This window comes from Anomalospiza imberbis, chromosome 1 (genome assembly GCF_031753505.1).
Source record: "Anomalospiza imberbis isolate Cuckoo-Finch-1a 21T00152 chromosome 1, ASM3175350v1, whole genome shotgun sequence".
Taxonomy (NCBI): Eukaryota; Metazoa; Chordata; class Aves; order Passeriformes; family Viduidae; genus Anomalospiza; species Anomalospiza imberbis.
This window is the reverse complement of record NC_089681.1, coordinates 20,523,932-20,548,112: the sequence shown is the minus strand read 5'-3', so window position 1 is coordinate 20,548,112 and position 24,181 is coordinate 20,523,932. Positions and strand designations below refer to the sequence as shown.

Sequence of the window (24,181 nt, the reverse complement as noted above, 5' to 3'; positions counted from 1 at the left end):
GCGATGAAACAGCTAAATTGATGTTTGTTAAATGGAAGTTGGCAGATGTCTAAGTATTTTTATACATACTTCATATGGATCAAAGGAAATACAAGGCAGTGCACCTGACTTCTCTGCTGGTTATGTCTCAAGAAATACGGAATAGTTGGACATGAGTAATTCTTTTGAGCATCACCATGGAAGTTACAGAAAAGCATTGACTAAGGGTTTGAAAACATGTGAATTATCTGTGTAATTTTGTAAAATAACAAAAATTTGGGATGTGTGTTCATTTGTTGTGCTCTCTTGCTCTCAGGTATTCCAAAGAAACACATATCATGTTTAGTTCTTAGAGTGGTGCTTATAGCAACGTTCATAAACCATTTTTGCTGATTCCTATGGGTACAGTAAATTACAGCCACTAAAAAAGTGTTTGTTACCTGTAGTACTGAGGCCCTTCAAGTGTGATTGGCTTGTGCAGTTTGACTGAAAGCAGGCAGATGAATGTGTGTAATCCCATTACCCTGCCTCTAAGCCTATCAGTCGTCTGCAAAATCTGCTGCTGGTTTCTCTGAGCAGCAGGACTTGCCCACTTGATAATGTGAATAGCACTGACTTGCTCTTTGTTCTGCAAGGATGCTTTTCTTAATGTATGGGGGTCCAAACTACTACATGCTTGGAAAAAAGATGGTGGCTGGAGTTCTTGGAGATGGTGTTGACAGTGTGATCCTAAGAGCCTCCTCTTTATCCATCTTCAGAGGCTATGCCTACACTAGCAAGTAATTTGGTGTTACAGGAGTGGATCACTAGGTGAAGTTGTCAGCACACTTCTTACCTGTCTGCTGCCTGAGACAGAGGAATTCTACCTTGGGTTAGATTTTGGCCAGTCTCACTGTGCATGAGGTCTGAAGCTGACCTATGGAAGGCTGTCTTCTGATCTTGCAGATCTTTGTGAACAGCTGACTTCTGAGAAATACCATGGTATCTTGTTGCTTGTCTCCTGCAGATGTCTGTCCCTTCTGCAGTTAATGTTCCCTGGTTAATGTTCAAGTGTAGCTGCAAGCTGTTGGTGGTTCCTTAGTCCTGCTGTGCAGCCTTGTCTCCAATTCCCTCTTCTCCACGCTCAAATCTGCAATTACTGGCTAAATCAAGGCAGTGATGGACTTAGTCCTGTGGCTGTAGCCTACTCCTAGAGGACACCTGTGGATGAACGGAACAGCTTCCCTGAAACTATTTATATAGAGAAGGAAAACAGGAACAGAACTACTGAGTTTGTAACTACTTTGCCTTCACTGATAGGCAGTTAGGGCCTGGGAGCTGAGCTGTCTGCTGAGAACACATCATCCTTGGAGTTGGGGAGAGTCAGCTGTGGGTACAATGCTTTGAGACACAGGTGCAATTTCCATATTGCCTTAGTGTTTTTATGAAAGTGGCTGCTGCCCAGTTGAACCTTGTGAACTTTACTTGGTCATTAGTAAAACTTAGATTAGGTAGGCTAGGTCTGCTGAGGGTGATGTGGTGACCATGATTTTGAAGATCATCTTCACATATCTTTCTTTGAATAGTAGGCAAGTAGGACAAAATTGTATATTGTTATGTGCTGGTGGTCCACACTGTTTGCCCTCTGCTGTCTGTGAGCTGTCAAACTGTGTGGGATCAACAACTGGGTAACAACTCACACCCAGTGCATTGGCCCACAGCAGCTCTGGCAGCAGCAACTGGTTAGTCTTGAAGGATTTGGTGAACCAAGGTACATTGTGGGACATATTTGCAAGGTTCCTGATGTTTGTCATCTACAAATCTCGCCTAAGAATGGCAGAGGATCCTGATATTTCTGAAGCGAGCTTTGTGGTGTTGGGGTGTGAGATGCTCTTTGTTCACAGTGCTGCATGGGTCAGGAGGCTGGATGGAGCTTGGGCCCTTGTTGTGTGCTGGTGGAGGTGGAATGCAGGCTTAATTTTGCATTTGCAGGATGGATGTTCAGGATGACAACTTGGCTACAAGATGTTACCTATGCCTTCATTGAAATAGACCATAAAAAGCAATTGGTCCAGAAAATAACCACATTGCATGGCAAATATGGTCAAATGTCCATGGTTTCTTTTCTAGTTTGACAGTGCAGTGATTAAAGCTGACAGTTTCTAAAACTACTGTTGTGTCATCTTAGTTCTTTACTGTATTCCAAAGGAGGTGGTGGGAGTAGCTGTACCACAAAATTTGCTGCCTTTTTCTCTCTTGCAATGTTGACTGTTGATTCACCAACCCTTAGGGGCAAACATAGTTCCTTTGTCACATGGTTACCTTTTTGGGTCTTTTCTGTGTATTTGTGTCCATCTGTGATTGCTGTAACACATTGGTAATTTGCCTGCCAGAGTAAAAGATGCATATGTCTGCCCTCTTTTTCTGAGCTGTGTAGTGTAGATGAGTGGAGTCTTGCTTGATTTCTGCTTAACTACTGGGTGAGGTGTACCAGGGGTGTGTAGGAGCTGTGTAAGTAGCTGCTGTAGATGGGTGGAGAGACGCCTGGATGATGAGTCTTTGTAGGACAGTAAGGATGTCCTCTTACTGAAGATACCTCTCCTCTAGACAAGAGCTATCTGGGAGTAAAAAAAAATCCACCTTTCCTGTACTTAAACTTCTGGTAGATCAAGTTACTTAAGAGAATCACCACATCCTTCCAAATTTGGCTTATGCTGTATTCCCCAGAGGGCCTGCATAACCAGATTTCTTTGACTCAGTAGCTACAGCCGCAAAACACTTAGTGGCCAAACCCTCCACACAGTTGTCCTGCATACAAAATTAAAAGCATTGCTTTTCTGGAGAGGGACTGTACCCATCCAGCCTCATGGTGCCCTAGCAATACCTGTTTGCTAGGATGCCATGTCCCATCTGCATACTGTTTCACATGAACTAATGCTCTTGCAAGGAAGGTACAAGGTGCACGATTCTAAGAATCCAGTTGGGTGGGGGATCTTGCTGGGGATTATACGTGGAGCTACAAATAGAACATTAAATGTCAAAGGCTAACATGGCCCACAAATCATAATGTGACAGTGAGAAAGAAAAGGTGACCTTGAGATTTTAGAGCAGGAGAAATAGGGAGGATAACAAGGAGAATGTCACCAAGACGTGCACTGTGGACTAACAATAAGGAAACAGTGTCTAACGCAGGCATTCAAAACTGGGGAGTGACTCAAAGTATGACCAACTGGAAATAGTGAAAGCAGAAGACAGAGGTAATGATTGCAGATGCTAAGGTAGATGACTGCAGCTTCATGGGCTTCAACTTGGTCAAATGACTTGTGCATGCCTGACTGACATCTCCTACATCATAACAAAGTTGGGTTTTTTAAGACTACTAATGTTTTCATTTAAGACTGCTTAGAAATGCATGAAGTAGGCAAGAAAAATATGGTGCAGGTTTACTGCTCTGGTAAACTTGGGTGGTGCTGTTATGCTGAAGTGTGTCTCTGTACTCACAGAGAGAGGGGGAAGCATAAATCTGGATGACTTTTGGAACCAGAGCAGTAATGACTTCTGCTGGAATTTCTTAGAAATGGGGGTCTTTTTTGAAGATAAGACTGTCTATCAACATTATTACAGGCAATCCTTTACACTGAATGCTGCACAAAAAGTTTAGCAATAAATCCACGTACTCCTGTAACACATGGCAAATACAAGGAGAATTTAAGATTTGAGATTCTTATGCTACCACAGTCCAGATGTAATGAGGCTCTGTCTAGACTTCAGATGTCTGAGGGCCTACAGTATACCTTCCTTCAGTTAACTTACAGTCTGTCTTTTATGCTGTCTAGTTTACACAAAACCTAAACAATGTATAACTGAAAATCTTAGTAAAAATAGTTCAGTTCTGTAACACTTGGGAAAAAGCTCTCATGTTTGTTAAGGACTGTAAATTGCAGAGGCTGGAATATCTATAATTTAGGTCAAGCTATAATTTAGGTTATAACAAAAAATGCAGTGGGTTTTGGTCATAAGCTATTTTGAAAAGTATTTGAAATACTTGTACTTTAGTTTACTTCAGGTAGTGAGATGTAATATTCCTGTTTATATTGTTTATAACTTCTGCTATAGTTAAAAATATAGGTATATATGTATTTTTATTTTGCATATGAAAATACTTAAAGAGAATATATGGAATTAAGTTGTTTTACTACAGAAAAAAAATTCTGTTGCTAGATCCCTGCATGGGCCATTCTCTTGACTTGGACTCGGTCCTAGTGAGTCCCTTCCAACTCAGAATATCTTGTGGCTCTGTATAGTTAATACAAAACCATTCCGAGTGTATAAAAGTAAAAAAGCAGAATAGCCTGCTTTATCCTTCTGTGTCTGTGCCCATTTATAGTGTCAATGGCAACCTTACTGCCAAGGTGTGATATTGGAGTAGTTTTTTGGAGTTTGTTTTACCTTTTTTTGAAAGTGTATGAGTGCCTTGCTGTCCTATTGGCCTTTTAAACATTCCCCAATGTGCTTTATCCTTACCTTGACAGGAGTTTTTGATTAATATTCCCATAACCTTTGAATAGCTAATATGAAAGTTCAGACCAGAATATATATGCAGACACATAGATGTGTGTGTGTGTATATATATATATGTATGTACATTGCATGTGTTGGGGGAATGATGGTGAAGAGTTTGCAGACAGACTCGTTCTTGTTGCATATACATTGAACATTTCGCTGCCGAGCGACTCGCCTCCCTGAGCGATTGCACAGCCCGGCACCTGAACTCTTGCCTGGATGGGTGATGAAGCTCAGTCCCGCCGAGCCTGCCCCCACGGGCACCTGGCTGCCTGCTGGCCAGTCCCTGGGCACTTCACAGCACAGGGGTTTTTAGGATCAGCTGCCATCCTTTGCCCTCTAAACACTGATCTTCAGGCGCTGAGCGGCAGGCAGCTCCTGGCCTGTACAGCTGTGGGAGGAGCACTGCTGGGCACAGTCCAGCTTATCAGCCACTGCACACTGGGCTGGCCCCAGGCTTTGTTCACAGCCCTTTGACAGTCTAAGTCCATGTGTTGCCTTTGCTCTTCGGTTGAAGGACAAAAATAAGCTTATATCTTTGCAAGCATCTTTCACTGCACAACAGCAACGTTTGTCCCACTGCTTGTTTACTACCCTTTTCTTTCTCCGCACCACCCCTACCCTCTACCAGCTCTTTGAACTTCAGATTTTCCTGGAGTAGGAAACTTAAACTATTGTCTTTTAAACTACAGGGGCAACCTACTTTGTACTCTGACAAAATAATTCATTCTTATCTATGTAAATGTTAAGTTGATTACATTTTAAAAATGTTTGAAAAGCTTTTAGATTAAACACAACTTCATGTACTTTTAGTTTATTGTGGAAACTGCAGAAAGTAATGCTTTTTTTTAAAAGCAGCTTATTAAACAAGAAATCAAATTCATATATGTTTGATGGTTTTCTTTTTACTTCTGTCAAATCGAGATGCACTAATAATGCATATTAAACGTACAAGTATTCAGGTTTATAATATGTATATTATATACATTTATAGCTAAAATATAAATGGTGACTTTTAGTCCTGAAAAACTTTCATTGGTTTACCCATGTAATTTTAACTGAATTGAGAAAATACAGATTACAGCTGATATTTGCTGCTGGCAGCAGTAGTTGATTATTACCCACAGCTCAGGTAGAGACATGGTGTATGTGGGCCCTCAAATGAGCTCATACCATGTTCCTTGCTGGTTTAAAGGATGGTTGGCGTTGCACTAATGTTTCTGGGCATTCCCATGTTCCTGTTTTGCAGTTCTGCTGTTAAGTAGCAGCTTTTAGCAGGCATGTAGCAACAAGACACTGACATTTAAACTGCCTCAGCTTCCTGCAAAATCCTTACATACCAAATTAAGTGTATTTAACTTGCCTTTGATCTAAATTCATCAATGTAACTTCCAATGGGAAAAAACCTCGTCTTTCCTCAACCTTGCTTTGAATCTATTGAACTTGTAAATGTCATCCTTCATTTAGTTTCATGTGTTGGGACACTTATTTATCATGACTTAGTTAATTGTGCATGAACTAGAAGTCAGAGGTTCTTGGCAACTGATTCACTATGGCCATCAGCAAACTGCCACCCTTGCCAGCCTGTCTAGGAATTGCATGAAGGCATTAATCTCTTTGGGTGTGATGCTAATCTTGTTTGCATCCAGTAGAGAATAACTCCATTGTAACAATAGTGTAGGATTAAATCAGCCGTGCCATACTTGCTCCACTGTTTTTAATTGAAACAGATTATCATTGTCAAAGTGGCTAAAGATACTGTGAAGATTGTTAGTGTAGCTCTGTGCCTATGAAGAGTAATTACTGTCTCCTCTTCTGAGATACTTTATGTGCACTGTGATTGACAGTGGCTGCATTTCCTGACTATCACGTCAGAAAACTTACATGTTTATAAATATATTTGGTTTAGGGTTTGAGGCTATACTTCAATTCTGTAGTGACTGGATAGCAGGTTTGTTTGTATGGTACTGTAAATTATTAACAATTAATTTTTAATTATTAATCACTAAGGTACTATGCAAGAAGCAAGGGAGTTGGTGATCCTTCTGGGTCCCTTCCAATTTGAGATATTCTGTGACTTTAATTATTAATTATTTAGGTAGATGTTATTTCCTGTAAAGCTGATACATAATTATGTGAATAGCAATGTGTATGTTTAATATAGGTAGGAATCTGTAGTACAGCTGTAGAAATACAGATTAAAACCCGCCTTTGCTTCAGTGACTGAAATACAGAGTTCTGTAAGCAACAAGGTTGTAGTGTTGTTGCGTTAGTCACAAGATATGTATCAAAGAGGTGACATGGCTTAACACTGAGACAGTTGGTGTCTGTCATTGTTCAACTCAGTTAACCTCAGTGTTAGCTAGATTAATAAAACCAAATGCTTTCACATGGTAGGTAGAACGCAGTGGGTTAGGAGAACAGGTTGTTACTGTCTTAGGTATCTGACTCCAGTGGCTGAATAAAGGCTCAAGTCCTCTGTGCCTCAGCAATTCAAGGTATTTCCTGTCTCTTACAGTAAAGGTTTGCCATAGATGATCGTGACAAAGACCTTGATATTTCAGTCCACCATTTTCTGTATTATGAAAGTGTCTCCGTGACACTAATCAACAGAGTACAGGAGAGTATTTTCACTTACTTGTTTTGGCATATATTGGTTATCACGTATCAGAACCCCAGAGACCGATCATCTCTAGTAATGCTTCTCTCTAGGATCAGACTGAGGTGAGGTACAACAGGGCATTTGAAATGTCTGCATGGAATAATGAACTTGTTTCTCATGTGTCTTGGAGTTGTAAGCCTGCTAAGCACAAAACAGAGAAGCATGGCAAGCATGGGATCCATATATAGTTCTAGGTTGCACTTTACTTGTTGGCAAAGCACATTTAAGAACGTTTGCACTTAGACATTTTTCTGTGTTTTGTACCATTTGTTTTCACTTGTCTCTGTCGTGTTACTGTTTGTAGAAGCACACCATAACTGAATTTCTGAGGTAGCTTGTCTTTGCTGCTGGGGAAAATATAACATAGACACACCTTGTAAGAAATCTAGGACTTAATGAGGTGTTCATGTTTGTTAGTGGAAAGTTTGCATCCCACACTCTTTGGTTCTTCACTGATAGGCAGTGCCCCTCTTGCTGGTACAGGCTATGTTATTGTTGACTTTACAGCTGCTATTAGTTTGTTTGGGGTTTTTTGTAGTTTAGTTTTTTTTTTAAGGATTGTTTTTGTATTCTAGCTTGCCTTATATTTACTGAATTTTGTTTCCCATTGTCAAGAAGATGAGAATTTATATTTTAGAACTTACATTGTCTGTGTGAGGCTCCCTTTCTGTTTTTCCAAGAGTGTGGTTTCACTCTATTTTTAACATTCTTATCACCGAGTGTGCAGATTTTCATCTTTTCTTCATATGACAGGGCAGTGGTTGCTAATGCTTGAAATGCCAAGTACCTTGGTTTCCTGGAAGAGTGAATTTTGTTTGTGCCACGTGCAGACCCTGAACTTCCTGAAGAGAAGGAGGATTATGGTATAAGATTGTGAGTTTAATCCCAGACTTGCATGCTTAGGACACCAGCATGTGCATGCAACTTACCGCGCTGACCACGTGGGTAAAATGTGCTTTGTGGTTGGGACATCCATGGCTCAGATAAAGTGCCCTTGAAGGAACTGAAATCTCTTACTGTCAGTGAGCTTATGATCTTGGGTTTACTTTTTGCTTTCAGACTATGAAGCTGGAGGAGCAAATACTTTGGTTTTGGTAAGATTTTGCTTTTATGGTCCATCAGGAAATACAGATATACTGTTTTCTATGAGCAGACTTTTCCATTTTGGCTAGCTGGAAGTGAAGCCCACATTTAAAGATACCTCGTTGTTGGCAGAGTTCCAGGCACAATTTGCTAATATTTCTGATGTTCTTAAATGGTAAAAGTAGGCAGTTGCTGAAAATAAATCTGTATTTTACAAATCCCCTTTATGTGTGCTTGAGGCAAAGTTCTACATTTTATAGAGTTTTCTTTTGGTTGAGAAAACTCATTGGCTGTAAAATCTATTAGTTTTTTGAGGGACTCCATACTTCTGTTGAAAGGGAAAATTCAGATGGTCTATTATACATACTTCAGTTTCCAAAAACATGGTCACAGCCTGTATTTTTTTTAAGAAACTCCGCTGGTAACCCATTGGAGACTTTGCTTTCCAATGCCTGCCTAAAGAACAAGAAGAAAAATAGGTGTAAATAAATAGATAAATGTTTTTTCCCAATAAGAGGTATTAAATCTTGAGCTGATAGTTTCATGCTATACCAAATGAATGACTAGGGTGGTTCTCCTTAGGTCTGGTACTGAAATCCCTGATAACAAACTAATTCATAAATGGATCGAGAAGAGGGATAGGTACTAAATTTGCTGAGAAAACAAAGTGGGATGAAAGAATTGTAGAGAGATCATGTGCTAGAAGCAACTGGACAACAAAATGGTAGGTGTGATTTAGGGTAGGGAAATGCAGAGTAATAAGTTTGGGGGAAAATAACCCTCAGATTAATAAATATGGGGGAAGAGTAACACCCACGATCTGTACAAGTGGGTGGGTACAGTTTTTTACCAGTTACTGTCACTCAGAAAGTCTCTGGAAATGTGATGTCAGTCTTCAAATTTAGTCAAGGCAAATAGAAGGCAAAATATATTATGAAAGGAGCAGAAATCAAAATTTAAAGCATTACTATACTAATATATAAATATAATATAAAAATTATAGCAGGAAGAGAAAATTACATGGAAAAAGTATAGTGCAATCTGTTACCTGTTTGTCAAAACACACATTAGGCTGCAAAACCAGGAGTTACAATAAACAGGTAAAATGCAGTATTTTCTCACCAGTGTCTGCTTAAATTATGCAGGACAACTTACTACTGTAGTATTTTACGAAGGGTTTAAACTTAAATGATTGAAAATGGGATAAGATGCATTTTAGGAAGAAAGGTTTGTCACTGTCTTCTCAACACAGTGGTTGTGTTACAATGTGCAGCTTGTTTCCTAAACCCTTGATAGTAGGAAAATGGAAGAAATGTCAGCTTCTCTTATTACAGCCCCCTTGCTACCAGCCAGGGTGGAATGAGGTGTCCAGCTGAATGGTCTGACTCGGGAGGTCAGCTTGTATTTTCAGAACATCAAACTTGTTGCTCTTGTGCTCATGCTTTCAGGTGTCAGAAGGTAAATATTTTTAGCAAGCTGAAAGAAATAAAAGAAATCGTGTAAAAACAGGTACTTTTGGCAGCCAAGTCCTTAGAATACTACTCTGATTACATTATAGGCTAAATGTAGCATTTTTCCTAAAAATTTGCATTTTTCAATTTATCTATTAGGGTGGTTTTGCATTTAAATAAGATATGCTCTTTAAACGAGTGTTTAGACAATGACAACATGCTTTAGTAAACTCTTGTAAACATTTTATTTTTGCTTGTCATTTGTTATCTGCTTCTAGTATACAATATCATTATACATATTGTGATTCTTGTGCTATTTTAGCTTTTTGGTAGCTTCATATGACAGAAACTCTAACAGAATGGTAGAGGTTGGTTTTATGTCCTTTCTTCTTTTTTTCTTCTTCTTTATGCTCATTTTCTGTATCAAAGGAACAGGTTTAAAATACGTAACCTTATTATCTGTATTGGAAAATGCTTTTTAAAATTGTCAAGTTGCTTATAAAAATAGTTGGTAAAATATCTCTGTAGGTAAACTCAGTTTCATTGATATGAATACCGAGATTTTATAAAATCTTTACTTTTCTAGATAAGATTGATGAAAAAGGTTTTGGCTGGTAGTCCAAAACTTGCTCTAGAGAATTAATTTTACTTTTTATTGAATGAGATGAACTGTGGGTGACAAAAAGGAAGAATTCAGAACAATCAAGACAAATTCTGCAAGACAATGTCAAAAATAATTTCTGTAACAATTGACTATGACTACCCAGGCTATTTTGTTTATCCTGAGTTCCGGGAGGAACAGAGCAAATATAAATTAACAATTGAGAAGAGAAGAAGCATCATAATTATGCAAAGGGAATTTAGTTCGTGTAAGGTAAACTTCTGACTACTTTTTTCATCTGAAGCTGTGCAGCCTTTAGGAAATAATCCAACTTACGTAACTGGAACACAGAATACCAGAACTGCATTTCTGTCCTTGTCACAAAATACTCAAATCTTGGGTTTCAGGCAAGGTAGCTCAAGAGGAGACATTCAGAGAGGGGATCAAAGTAATGTGTGCCTGTTGTAGTGGCATGTGCAGATGCAGCACACAGCTGGAGTGCTCTGAAGGGTACTGCCAACATTTTTTTGGTTTATCATAAAGCACTTGTATGTTATTCTTGCTCTGCCTCATCTTCTTCCTTCCTCCCCACACATTCCTGTATTTATTACCAAGGTCCTTTAAGGACTTGTAGATACTACATGTTGTAAGGGAAATTTATTTAGCAATGTCTTTTCTTTTAAACTGCATGTTCAGCAGTAAGAGTTGCTTCTTGGGTAAGGAGCTGTAGATAGATAGATGAGATAATTAAAAGCTGAAAAAAGTAATGATACTGTTCTGGACTCAGAATCTAATCTTTCCTTTTACAGCCATTGGCTGAATATTTGAGAGACAAAAATATTGATGGCAAATAATTAAATAAAATTCTTACTAAATAAAAATCTTACTATAAGTTTGGCCCGCTTTGAAAATTGCATGCACTGTCCCTGTTTAACATCACATATAACATTTGCACACATGGTAGTATTTTGGGCAAAATAATTTGCCCTAGCAATAAAACTGAGAAAATGTAGTACAGAAAGGCTAGGTTGTTTTTTGTTTTTGTTTTTTTTTTTTTTTTAATTTAAAAGTCTGAGTGTGAATAAGCAATGGAATGCATCGAGCAGAAAAAGTTAAACTTAATTCTATGAATTCTCTAGTAAGAGCAGTCATCAGTTACTCACTGCCTGGCACTTGGTAATCCAGGCAGAGGAATTCTCAATAATGTTGAGAGAGATTTGAAATGAGATGTTAAAAAAAGAGAAATAATGTTTGGACCTCATTAACAAAAAAACAAACAAAAAAAATCCCCAAATTTCTTTAGTGTGAGAGATGGGTACATCACACCACTTAGGACTGAAAATGTAATCTAACAGGAACAACAGGAACAGACACACCTAAGAAAACCCCAGGGCATTTGTTTAGAAGCTGACTGGTGTACAAAGAAACTCAATGTTTTACTTTCTATTTAAATATCTTGGGTATTCATAAAACCTTTCAGATTTCTAATGTTGTCAGATAGGAAAAATGAGGTTTGGATAGCCAGAGGTTGCCAAGATCCTGGGACAAGGGCTGGGCTGGAAGTGCCAATGGAGCCTCTTGCCACTCAGGCCAGCGGGTTTTGCTTTTTCAGAACTGCTAAACAAACAAACAAACTGCTGTATCTTTTCAAACCTACATAGGATTAAATGCAAGCCCTAGTGAGGAAAGTTAATTTTGATGCTTTGAATTATCTTTTAAAAATTGCTAACCAAAGCCTTTTTCTTCCCTGTAGCCTTTCCTTATTCTTATGAATCTTCACTGTTCACCAGACGTCCACACATTTCTGTGCAGAGCCTTTGTCCCAGCCTGCCTAGATCAGATTCGCGTGATTCCCCCGTGTCGAAGCCTCTGTGAAAAAGTGTATTCTGACTGTAAGCAGCTGATGGACACTTTTGGAATTGCATGGCCTGAAGAGCTGGAATGTACCAGGTATTTTTCATACTGACAGGTGGTGGGAGTGGTATTTTCATGTTTGACCCAGACTGAGTTGAAAATCTGAGGCAGAATGTTAAATACCACCTCGCAGTAACTTCCTTAGTATGCTGACCCTGCAGTGCTTATGCACAGGACCATTTCTTTATTAAAACATTTTTGTTATTCAAATGATCACCTGCATTTTCTGCCTGCCACTTTGTTGCAAAAAAGTTCTGCAGCAGTTCTTTTCAATAATCAGATCCCTGAAAGAGGTAGGTTTTTTACTATACATTTCTAAAAGTTAAAAATATTATATGTCACAGCATAGATTTTGCTTTGGTTTCTGATCTCTAAACTAGGGATGATCATGCTTACTTTATTAGGGATGAGCAGAAGTAACTACTCATAAGAAATATAGAATATTCTGTATTTCAACAGCCCAGAACATTAAATAGTAGGAACCTTGTCTTGCTCCTAACTGCTTAATTGTGCCAAACTACTCTTGTGTTGCTTTACCTGCACTGCCTACCAAAACTCTATTTTTTGAAATGTCACCTTTTCCTCAAAGGTGTTCACATCTGTTTTAGGTAGAAGACAGTTAATACTTCACTTGGAGAAAAGATGTCTATATATTTTAAATGGAAACCACTGGAAGCACTCCAGAGCAATCTTTTTGAGATTATGACCTCCAACTGTGAATATTTATAAATTATTAAGGCCAGATTTTTTTGTTTGTTAGCATACATCAGGTCAAGAGGTACAGGAAAGGAGCAGAGACTGTAAACTCCTTTTTTCTACCCCACATGGGGTTACTAATCTGTGATGGGGCTGAGGGAGAGCTGGGACAGTAGTCCTGTGGATGACTTCTGGTAGAAATCAGTATTGGAGTCAATGTGACAAGTGGCATTAATGCCATTTCCCATAGTTCTGTAGAAAAATAGAAGTTTGTGGAGTTGTAAGACAAGAAGGCATTAATTTCTCCCATCTTTTATGGGATTCTATGCAACAATAGTGCCCCTCAGCCAGCAGATATCCTCAAGGATTGTTTTGAAAAAGTAGGACAATTACAAGTAAATCCAATTATTCAGTATATCTTTAAAATTACATTTTAAATCAAATTATGGTTTTTGCAGGATTTAGTGCAGCTTTATTTTATTACTGTTAGCATTTACTGAAAATGAGCCTTTCCAGTTCATATGTGAAGAGATACCTCCCTGGTAGCCAATACTGAAAAGTCCCTGTCCGTGTTCTGAGAAGTCCAGGACGTTCTTAGAGCAGCAGAGATCCAGCTGCTGCAGCCCATGGAAGAGGAGCTGGTGTGAGCATGGGCAGTAACTGGAATACTGAGGTTCACACTTCTGTATTCTTACAGATGAACATGAAGCTGATTAAGACAATGAGTGAATGAAATTCACTCTGTTTCCACATGTACTGCTCCAGCCTGTAGTTAATGAGAGAATCTGCCATAGAATCAGTTTTCTTAACAATTAGTCTGGATTTAGTTGGACAGCATGATAGTGCAGTAAAACAAAGAACTGAAGGAGTTTTTAGCTGGAGCTGAGCTTGGATACTGAATTGAGAGACTCTTGTAATAGTGTTTGACAAAGAATGTTGAGGTAACAGAATTTTACTTTAAAATCTAGAATGCGAAACTTGTTCCTTTTAATGTACACTTAAACTTGGAATGCATGTGACCATAAATCCCATTTTGAGTAAATGCTTACCTGCTTGAGTTGTATAATCTTGTTTGAAGATACATCCAGCACTGCTAACATGGTATTATCCATATAAAAAAAATCACATCTTGTGTCCGGTTAAACCCTGGAGCAATAGAGTCTTGAGCAGTTTTTAAATTAACATCACAGAGCTAAAAAATGGCTAAAATACAAAAAATTTTGACAGTGCTTGAATTTTCTACTTAGGTTTTATTTCAGGTTTTTTTTTCAGGTTGTTTATTGTTGGTAATGAAATAACAGTACAACACAAAAAATTCTAATAATCATGTGCTAGTCATCAAGTATGATGTCAGTCCTCTTCCTTAATTGGAAGCTTGTATTTTCACAAGATTTTTTGCTGTCACAAACAGTCTGTTATCAAAAATTAAAAAAAATACTGTAAATATTTTATGTAAATATGTAACGTTTAGTATAATTTTAAAGTGTATGATGATTGCAATTTGAGTAATGTTTCATAAACTATAAAACAACAGCTAGCAACAGTTAAATAACTGCAATTGAAATCTTCTGAAGTGAAGATAGTTGAAGTTTGGTTTTTGTAATGCCATCTAATTTTTTTTCATATAATTTCACATTTGCATTATCTATAAAATTTAACAGTACTTAGGATTAGATTTTTCTCATATTTATAAGAAGTGATTCTCATGCCTTATCAAGGCTGACCTAGAAAAGAGACTTGATGGAGTTAAAGAATAAAGTAGGTATTTATTAGAAGGCCTCAATGGATACACCTTGGGCAGGCAGCACAAGAGCCCAGCCAGGGCTACACTCAAGAAGAACCCAAAATGGTCACAAAATGTATGACTGGTCATGAGGTCTCTCATTTTTATAAGTTCTGGTCCATTTGCATATTGGAGTTAATTGTCCAATTATAGCTTTAGGTTATGAAGTCCCATCTTTCTTGTTTCTTTCTCTTCATTCCACATTGTTAATGCTCTTGGGTCTGAAATTTGGTTCCAAGCTAGGAAAGGAATTGTTTTTGTCTAGTTCTTCTTTGAAGAGAGCTTACTATCCCTTAATGTGAAGCTCAGAACTATACACTAAAGCAGTACAGAGCCTGAAAAATATAAAAGCTAAAACCTAAGGCATCAATTCTAGTTAAGAATGAGGGCTATTGAGATATTTCCTCTTCTCTTTACTTATTCAGATTAATCAATTGTGATGAGACTGCTCCTGCCACTGCTGCTGTAACCACAAACATACATGGAACTCAGAAGACCCCAAGCCAGATCCGAAGGGATTATGGATTCTGGTGTCCCCGACACCTACATACTACCAATGGACAAGGCTACAAGTTTCTAGGAATTGATCAGTGTGCACCCCCATGTCCCAATATGTACTTCAAAAATTATGAATTGGATGTGGCAAAAAGTTTTATTGGAATAGTTTCAATCTTTTGTCTTTGTGCTACGCTTTTCACATTCCTAACTTTTCTGATTGATGTTAAAAGGTTTAGATACCCAGAGAGACCAATCATATATTATTCTGTCTGTTACAGCATAGTCTCTCTAATGTACTTTATTGGATTTTTACTTGGGAACAGAACTGCCTGTAATGAGGCAGATGATAAGTTAGAAATTGGTGAAACGGTTGTTCTTGGCTCCCAAAACAAGGCCTGTACTGTCCTTTTCATGGTTTTGTACTTTTTCACTATGGCAGGAACTATATGGTGGGTGATTCTGACAATCACTTGGTTCCTTGCAGCAGGAAGAAAATGGAGCTGTGAAGCTATTGCACAAAAGGCCATGTGGTTCCATGCAGTTGCCTGGGGAATACCTGGTTTTCTAACCATTATGCTCCTTGCAATGAACAAAGTCGAAGGGGACAATATCAGTGGAGTTTGTTTTGTGGGTCTCTACGACCTGGACGCCTCTCTGTACTTCGTGCTTTTGCCGCTGTGCCTTTGTGTCTTTTTCGGTCTGTCTCTCCTTTTAGCTGGCATCATTTCTCTAAACCACGTGCGGCAGGTCATTCAGCACGATGGCAGGAACCAGGAGAAGCTCAAGAAGTTCATGATCCGAATTGGAGTTTTTAGTGGTTTGTACTTGGTGCCACTTGTAGCACTTCTCGGATGTTACGTTTATGAGCTGGTGAACCGGAAAATCTGGGAAACTACTTGGGTGTTTGACCACTGTGACCAGTACCATATTCCTTGCCCTTATCAGGTAAGTAATGTTTTCTTTTATAAATAATACTGTAAAGTTAATTAGCAAAAACCTTTATGCATATCTACCATGCAATGGGTAAATTATTTTCATGTTAAGTAATCAGTTCAAAAACATGGAGTGATTAGTTCCTCTTTAAGTCAAAAACAATGGAATATTACTTTTGCTTTGAAAATTTTAATCTAATTGGTAACATTCAGCAATTAAATTCCAACATGCAGCTCTAACAGAATATATAGCATTTTTATGATATTTGAACTTCATGTTACAAATTCTGATGGAGGAGGGTTGTTCTCTATGATACTTGTTTCTAAAAGTGTTTGCTTACTACTTTGGTACCAAGCTCAGTATCAAAGTATATAACTTGAATTTTCATCAATTTCAGTTGAAACTGAAATAATGATTCTTAAATATTTAGACTAAATTGGGTTTAAAATGCTGCTTATAACCACAGATTTAGAATAACTTTTTTCTTTTTTTTTTTCTTAAAAGTGTAGACATGTAAACCATTTGAAATTACAGAACAAATTTCCCATATATTTTTTTCCACAATAGCTATCATTTGCAGGCTGATTTTCAGAACTGCAAAAAATTCTTTATTAAAAAACCAACCAAAAAAAAAAGCAAATAAAAGAAAAAAAAGCTCAACTTAAAATTGTGGAGGTGGTTGTGTTTAACATTTGCCTCTTAAAATCCAACTTCCTTGGAAAGACTTTTAGATTAAATCTGCCTATGTTTAGTGGATTAAATCTGCTGCAGTTGCAGGGAGTTTTATATACTTTCAAGTATTGTTTCTTTCCATTTAAGAACAAATATTTAAGAAAACAGCATCACTAAGAAATGCAAGTGTCTTGTGTCATCTTTCATTGCATTACACTTCCCATCTATGTTTTTGCTGCAATAAACTATCATTAAAATGAGGAATTATGGAATAATCAGGATTGACCTTTTATTTCATTCTTAAACATCATTTAGTATCCTCTGGATTGAAGTGTAGGCTGAGAGTAGCACAGCTCACAGACAACTTGGTTATTTTAGCTTCTAATACTGTTTCTTACAAGTGTATTTTGACTTCAGTGGGTTTTATTCTGAGCTCTGTATAAACCTAAATGCTTCAGAATATACAAGTTTGAAAACAACACTTTTATGCTTTAAAAATAATCAATAAATTTGTTTTGTAGTGCTTAAATGTAGCAGCTTGGCATAATAACACAGAGCATGTATTTTCAGCCTTTAATTAACCCATTGGAAGGAAGAAATAGCAACATTAAATATTACTCAAAGATCTACTTTATGGGATCTGTCCCTATGATAGACAGTGTGTGCTAACTGTGGAATAGCTCAAAGTGGTGTGCTTGGCCTTGGCTTACCTGAGCTGGCTTTGTAGACTTTTGTTACATTTTCCAGATGAAAACCAAATAAAAACGAACGGAAGCAGCTAATGTTACCTGGCTAACAAAAATAGTGACTTTCATAGATGGGTGTGGCAGATAAGACAAGTAGCATAAATTAAATTTGCAGCATGAGAGCTGAAGATAATGATCACTCACTGAGTTAAATGTCTCAGCTCCTATGATACAGCTCTGCAAATAGGTGGATTAATTTTGCGATAAACAGAAAGCTACTGTGTAGTTCCCTGCAGCTCCTTGAAGATGCTGTCTAATCAGATGAACTCCCAACTAATCCTTCCAGTACCTAAAGGGAGCCTACAAGAAGGAGGAAGAGAGACTTTTTACAAGGGCATGTAGTGACAGGACAAGGGGGAATAGCTTTGAACTGAAAAGAGAGTTAAGTTTAGATTAGTAAGATATTAGGAAGAAATCCTTTACTTTGAAGGTGGAGAGGCACTGAAATGGGTTTGCCAGAGAAGTTATGGATGCCTCATCCCTGAAGTGTTCAAGGTCAGGCTGGATGGGGCTTTGATCAACCTGGTGTAGTGGGAGGTGTCCCTGCCTGTGGCAGCTGGGGTGGAAGTTGATGATCTTTAAGGTCCCTTCCAACCCAAACCATTCAGTGATTCTGTCATCCATTTGCTGTTTCTTTTAAGTTGAAGGGATAAATCTTTCACACTTGTCTCTGGAGAATATTTTTACTAATACTATTACTCCCAAAGTTACCTTTCCTTTCAATTTAAAAGAAAAACAATTCCTTCTGGCAGATCTCTTGTGTGTAAATTCAGCTGAACCACATCTGACTTGTCTATTCATGTCTGATGTTTGTCCACAGTACAAGCCTCAACAAAGAGCAACAGTCATAAGGAGAAAGTCTCTCATTTAAGAAATTTGTTTGTTTTCTTCATTTTAAAAAAATAAATCAATGAGTATATTTTCTTCTTTGAATTTATCTTCTAGGCAAAGGCACTAGCAAGACCAGAAATATTTTTGTTTCTGATGAAATATTTGCTAACATTAATTGTTGGCATATCTCCAGTGTTCTGGGTGGGAAGTAAAAAGACCTGTTCCGAATGGGCCAATTTCTTCAACAGAAACCGCAAAAGAGAGTAAGAATTTTTTTTTCTCTGTTTTTTAAAGTGTATACTTAAATTTGGCTTTCAGACATGTTTTTTAATATATAGCTCAGGTAATCAAAAAGTTGTCCTCAGACTATAAATGCTGCTTTGGGCATCAACAGAATTCTATTGGAATCTGGGGAAGTTTTAAATATGCAGTGACTTTTTAACAACAGTCTCAAGAAGATAGAAAGTATTTTCCTCTGTTGATTTCTCTTTTGTAGAGCAGAAGGTGGTGTGTTGCTGTGTTTAGCATTGACTAATACATCTCTGGTTCACAGTCAAAAGAGGAAAGATGATTTCAATCATCAGTTTAGTTTTTTTCATGTGTTGTGACCACTTAATTTGACACAGTACTTAGCACTATATTTACTGTCATGCAATAATAATATCCTCTTTTTTCCTCTGCCAGGCTTGAATTATTTTAAAATTAATATTCACTGAACCCTCCTTACTATCACTTTTATTGTGTTGATCTAGTGTTCCTTTTTTTTAATTAAACAGAAGAATTCAGTTTAGTTACCTAATTTAAGCAAATGGATACCTGTGAATTTAAACAGCTTATAAATTTTGTCTCCATTTCTTGTAGTTGTCATTTTTTTAAATTCTTTTTTATGACTTGATTATTTCTTTTCAGATTATCTGTTACTTATAAATGATATTGTGGTTTTAGATAATTTTGTTTCTTTGTATTTCCCAAGGTAGTAGTCTCTAAGCTCTTTTTATTTTGCATCTACATTTCTCAATGGTAAATGTATAGCTTCCTTTCCCTCTCCCCTCTTTTTCCACTTCCTGTATAATTTTTTCTTGTGTTTCAGATGTTAATTGCTTTCAGCTACAAGGATTTAAAAATAATGAAGTCATTTTTACAATGCTTATATTTTTTCATTTGGAGGAGGTTGACTCTATATAAAGTTGGTAATGCATCTGTTTATGAGCTAATTCTTCTTTCTCTCTAGTAGATCATTAATTCACTGTAGTCATTGGACCAATTTGCAGAAATAAGAAATGTAGAAATCTGCTTTATTTATTTGTTCCATAGACAGTTTCTTTGGAGCTATTATGATTTTTCCTCCTCTTTTCACATACAATTTTCTCCCTGTTCATTAACATCCAGCTCAGATTGCATCACTGGTTGCTGTTCTTTCAAGGCTTTGTGTACTACTCTTTATTATATTAGCTAAGGTTATCCTCTTTGTTCAGTGATGTGCTTGTACTCTCTTCCAGTCCAATCAGTGAGAGTCGAAGAGTGCTGCAAGAGTCATGCGAATTTTTCTTGAGGCACAATTCCAAAGTTAAACATAAAAAGAAGCACTACAAGTCAACTTCACACAGACTGAAAGTAATTTCAAAGTCAATGGGGACCAGTACAGGTGGCACAACAAATCATGGAACTTCTGCAGTAGCAATCACTAATCATGATTACTTGAGCCAAGAAACTGTGGCAGAAATTAAAAGCTCTCCAGAGACATCTGAGAAGGAGATGGAGGCAGATGGAGCATCTGCCCGAAGAGTGGAGGAAGGTGAAAACAGCGGAGATCAGATGTTACCCAGTGCTAAACTGACCATGGATCAGCTGGAAAGGAGAAACAAAGCTGACAGCACCTGCCATATGAATACTTTGGCTGAGAGTATTAAGAGAGTAGGTGAAGGAAGGTAAGGCTCCTGAACTCAGTATTTTCTTTGTTTCTACATATCACCACTGGTTTTGTTAGTGTTCTGTTTCTTCTCTCTGAGGAATCAGGGTACTCTCAGGATACAACTGACCTTCAGTAGCTGTCAAGAGAACTTGCAGGCTGTGGCCATGTATGTTTAGCATATGGACTATTGTTTATTTTTGTAGGATTCTTCTTTTTCTTTTAAGCATTGTGTGCTGGAGCTTCAGCTTGTGGGATATTCTTGGCTTGCTGAACAGTGACCCTCAAGAAACCTGTGTCTGCACTGCAATCACTTTGAGAGGTGATGGGTCTGAAAAAGAGCAATGGTGACTGTAGGCTTGGGAAAGCGTACAGAACTGTACTGCATTCTTTTGAAAGAATACAGCTGAATATATATTATAATTTCACTACTCATTTTTTTTCCAGTGTAGTGTAAATTAAACTGTGCTTAAAATTTACTGTCTGTGTTTTATTTTTCTTTACTTACAGAATAACTCCTAAAAATGATTTCAGTGAATCTCCTTCACTACAAAGGAGCTGTTCCCAAATACCTGATGTCTCACAGTCACCTTCCGTATCACTGCTTGTCTACTCAGCTTCAGATACCAGAAGAGAGTTGGATTCAGGAAACAGTTCTAATCCTTGAAAGATTGAAAATGAATATGAACATTTGCATTGCATAAAACTGAAAGACTGAAAATTTGTATGAACATTTGCATTGTATAAAACTGTCATGAGTTCTTTGTTACACTGGAAATAATGGATATTCTGTGCCTTATTAAAAAACACATATATCCTGCTTTGCACTTAAAAAATGTATGTTTTGTTGTGGGGACAGCTAGCAATAATGTACTGTATTTAATCCTGTCCAGGACTAATTGAAATTGAAGTTCTGTAGGACAAGGCAATAATGTAAGAAAAATATGAGAGACAAATATTATTCCTTATATAAAGAACACTTTGTAATGAATTGCATTAAAATAATGCTTTGAAAGCACTGTTACTTCTCAAGGTATAAAATTCTGTCTGCCTCTTCAATATTTTTCAAAACTTGTTAATTTTTTTCTCTTTTTTACTGTCTCTTAAAACAACAGTATCACTTTAATAGGTGATGCAAAAATTTATAAAAACTCTATAAATTGTGCATTATGCTGTACCAATTATAGCACTGGTTTATGGTAGCTTGTACACTGAATATGAAAGGGAATCTGAAATTATAGCAGTTTATTTTGTACATAAAAATGAATTTTGTAAATAAGTGACTGCATAAGGTCAGTCCTTAGAACTACTGTTTTGTATGTATTGTACAAACTTGAGAAAGTTCCCGTGCTTCCCATAGGGTGTTGCTGAAGCCAGCAGTTGGTGATCAGCCAGTGTGACACAGTTCTGAGAAAAGCAGGTTGGACCTTGATCCAGAGCATGCACTGATATTTGGGGTGAGACGGGTCCTGCCACAGGGATGATGCTGAAGATGCAGCACTGTCTTAGGAAAATGCCTCTTGGAGCCTCTCCTGGCATGGTGTTCCAGGGCATGGTGCCAAAGGGAACACCTCAGACTCCTGGGCTTAGTGGGCACAGCCTGATGTGCAGGCTTTGGGCTTTTGTCCTGAGCTGCAGTGACAGCTTGTCTCGTGCTATTTCTATGTGAGTAACTTCATTTTTTAAAAAATGCTATAAAGAAATATCTCACTGATAACTGCTGCAAATAACTGCTGAGTTATTAATGTGCAGGCTGCTTTAACAATCTATTTACTCAGAAGACAGCCTTAGTACTTTTCCTCCAAAGCCTAATTTTCTACAAAACCTAATTTTCTATTATGCTACAGCAATATATTTTCTCTAAATCCAAAAGGCCTTAATACATATAGCCTTTATAATGCTAGGTGGTTCTCAGGAGCAAGTACTGCTGATGTGGATAACACTTTCATTGTCTGACTTCATTTGAGTCAAGATTTTTTAAGAGCCAATGGGATTTAATACTTGAGATAATTTGGAGACAGATTTTGCTGTTTTCTAAACCTGAATGTCAGTGCATTTTGTAAAACTGTCCAGCATCTTGCATTTGACCACTAATGAGAATATGTCTCAATGTTATGGTGTTATGCAGAGAATATACTGTGAGTTGAGGCAGCATTCGTGGTGATGCATTGAACAATGAAAATTGCATGGTTCGAAGGACATGTAAATGCTGGAACAACAGGAACTACAGTTCTGATAAACCAAAGTTATTTGTTTTATCCATCATGCATTAAAAATGAAATTTCTTTACCTTTTTATTACAGTACCTGCATTTTTTTAGTATTTGTAATTTATTGCCTTCGATGGGATATGCTCTTTCTTTTAGAATTTTCCCATTAAAAGTACACAGAATTCTTGCTACTGAGTGGACAGTAAGAAAGATATGAAAAACCTCCTGTGAAAAGGTGCACTAAATACCCTTCATTTTTCTAGTTCTGTTTGTAACCAGGTAACTTTATACACATGTTCAGTAGTTTTGTTATTACTGTATTTGTTAGTAATAAAATATGCTGTTGTATAGTAAGAGCTTCTGAGTGGATATTTCTCAGTAACTAGATGTGACATGTTTGTTGCTCTACCCACTACTGTATTATTTTTGCACCTAAAACACAAGTATTTTTTAGTAGGGCTGTGTGAGTTAGTAAGTATTGCAATGTTTTTATTTCTCCTGTGTGAGAAACTGAGAACAACGTTGGGAATTGTTCACATGAACAGAGACTTATGAAGGAGTGAGGAACTTGAGCTAGTTCTTTCATCCTAGTATTTACAGCACTTTTTTCTTTCATGACCTCTAAAGATCTCCTTTAGATTATGTAGAGTGTGTATTTCCAGACTGCTCATGCTGTCACCTTAAAATACTGATTTTTAATTTTTTAATGTTAATCCCCCTTTTTAGGAAGTTCTGAAAAAAATGCTTTTATGGTAACTGTTCTACAAAAGATAAATGCCAAGTAATTTTGAAGTTATAGCAAAAAAAAAAAAAGATAAATTACCTATTCAAAATAGATGAATTATCACAGAAGTGTGAACTACAAAGCAATAATCAAAACACTGACTGGCAGGGAAACGCATCAGTGGTAGATTGTGACTGTAGCACTTTGTGTGTTCCAGGGCAGCTGCACCAGAAAAATCAGACTCAGAATTCCCAGGGTGATCCTTGCAGACAAAGAGGCTGGGACCTCTCTGGGTGCTTTAATTGCCAAGTACCCAAGCAGTGAATGGGAAGTTGAAGTGCTGTTTGAATGCTCACTCCGTGATGAGGAGGAGGAAACTGAGAGAAAAGGGGCACAGAGATGAGTCAGGGCCTGGAAGACTGACTGCCTTATGGTGAGGGGCAGTGCAGAATCTCATAAGTGGCTTCTCTAACAAAAGGTATTTATTTATTTATTTGCTTTCCTCTTGTAATCCGAATGAATTAAAGCATTCATGAGCGTTTCTGAACCTGTGAGAATAACTTCTCCCTGGGAAGAACGGAGCTGGTCTCCATCAGCTGAAGTTGTTTAATGGAGGCTGGCAATATTCTGGAAGATGTGCTGTAAATCCAGCTATTTACATTGACACAGCCATTTTAATCTTGTTTGGTGCCACTGTTTGCAAGAAACTAGACGATAGGATACTGACAGCTTCTCCAAACCTGGAATTATGTGTGCCAAATAGTCTTTCTCTGAATGAAGATGTCATAAATCAGTTCAAATTATGCATTGCACTGAGTTTTCAGGTTGCATAGAAAATATTCAAAGGACAAGATAAATTTAGCATATCAAATAATATTTGATTTGTGAAATAAGCAGCACCTGAAATTACCAATATGGTACTTTTATGGTACATGTTGTTTATACTGT

General features: G+C 37.5%; 1 protein-coding gene and 1 long non-coding RNA gene across 3 annotated transcripts in view; one reads left to right on the top strand and one right to left on the bottom strand.

The window, feature by feature from the left end:
- FZD6 (frizzled class receptor 6) overlaps positions 1-22,863 on the top strand; it is a 28,487-nt gene extending 5,624 nt beyond the window's left edge. Inside the window, exons 1-6 of one of the 2 annotated variants that reach the window (XM_068183437.1) lie at positions 6,944-7,019; positions 12,072-12,268; positions 15,137-16,154; positions 18,506-18,654; positions 19,891-20,319; positions 20,811-22,863. In XM_068183437.1, the coding sequence (XP_068039538.1) occupies positions 12,087-12,268; positions 15,137-16,154; positions 18,506-18,654; positions 19,891-20,319; positions 20,811-20,967 (1,935 nt within the window). In that variant the 5' untranslated portion in view covers positions 6,944-7,019; positions 12,072-12,086 and the 3' untranslated portion in view covers positions 20,968-22,863. Of the gene's footprint in view, positions 1-6,943; positions 7,020-12,071; positions 12,269-15,136; positions 16,155-18,505; positions 18,655-19,890; positions 20,320-20,810 lie in introns of those variants that run through there. The other variant, XM_068183427.1, reaches the window with a different exon arrangement.
- On the bottom strand, positions 17,403-18,510 carry LOC137470325 (uncharacterized). The gene is made up of 2 exons (XR_010997005.1): positions 17,984-18,510; positions 17,403-17,860 (listed from the first exon to the last, which is right to left on the bottom strand). It is a non-coding gene; the product is annotated as an uncharacterized lncRNA (long non-coding RNA).
- Positions 22,864-24,181: the final 1,318 nt, after the last annotated feature.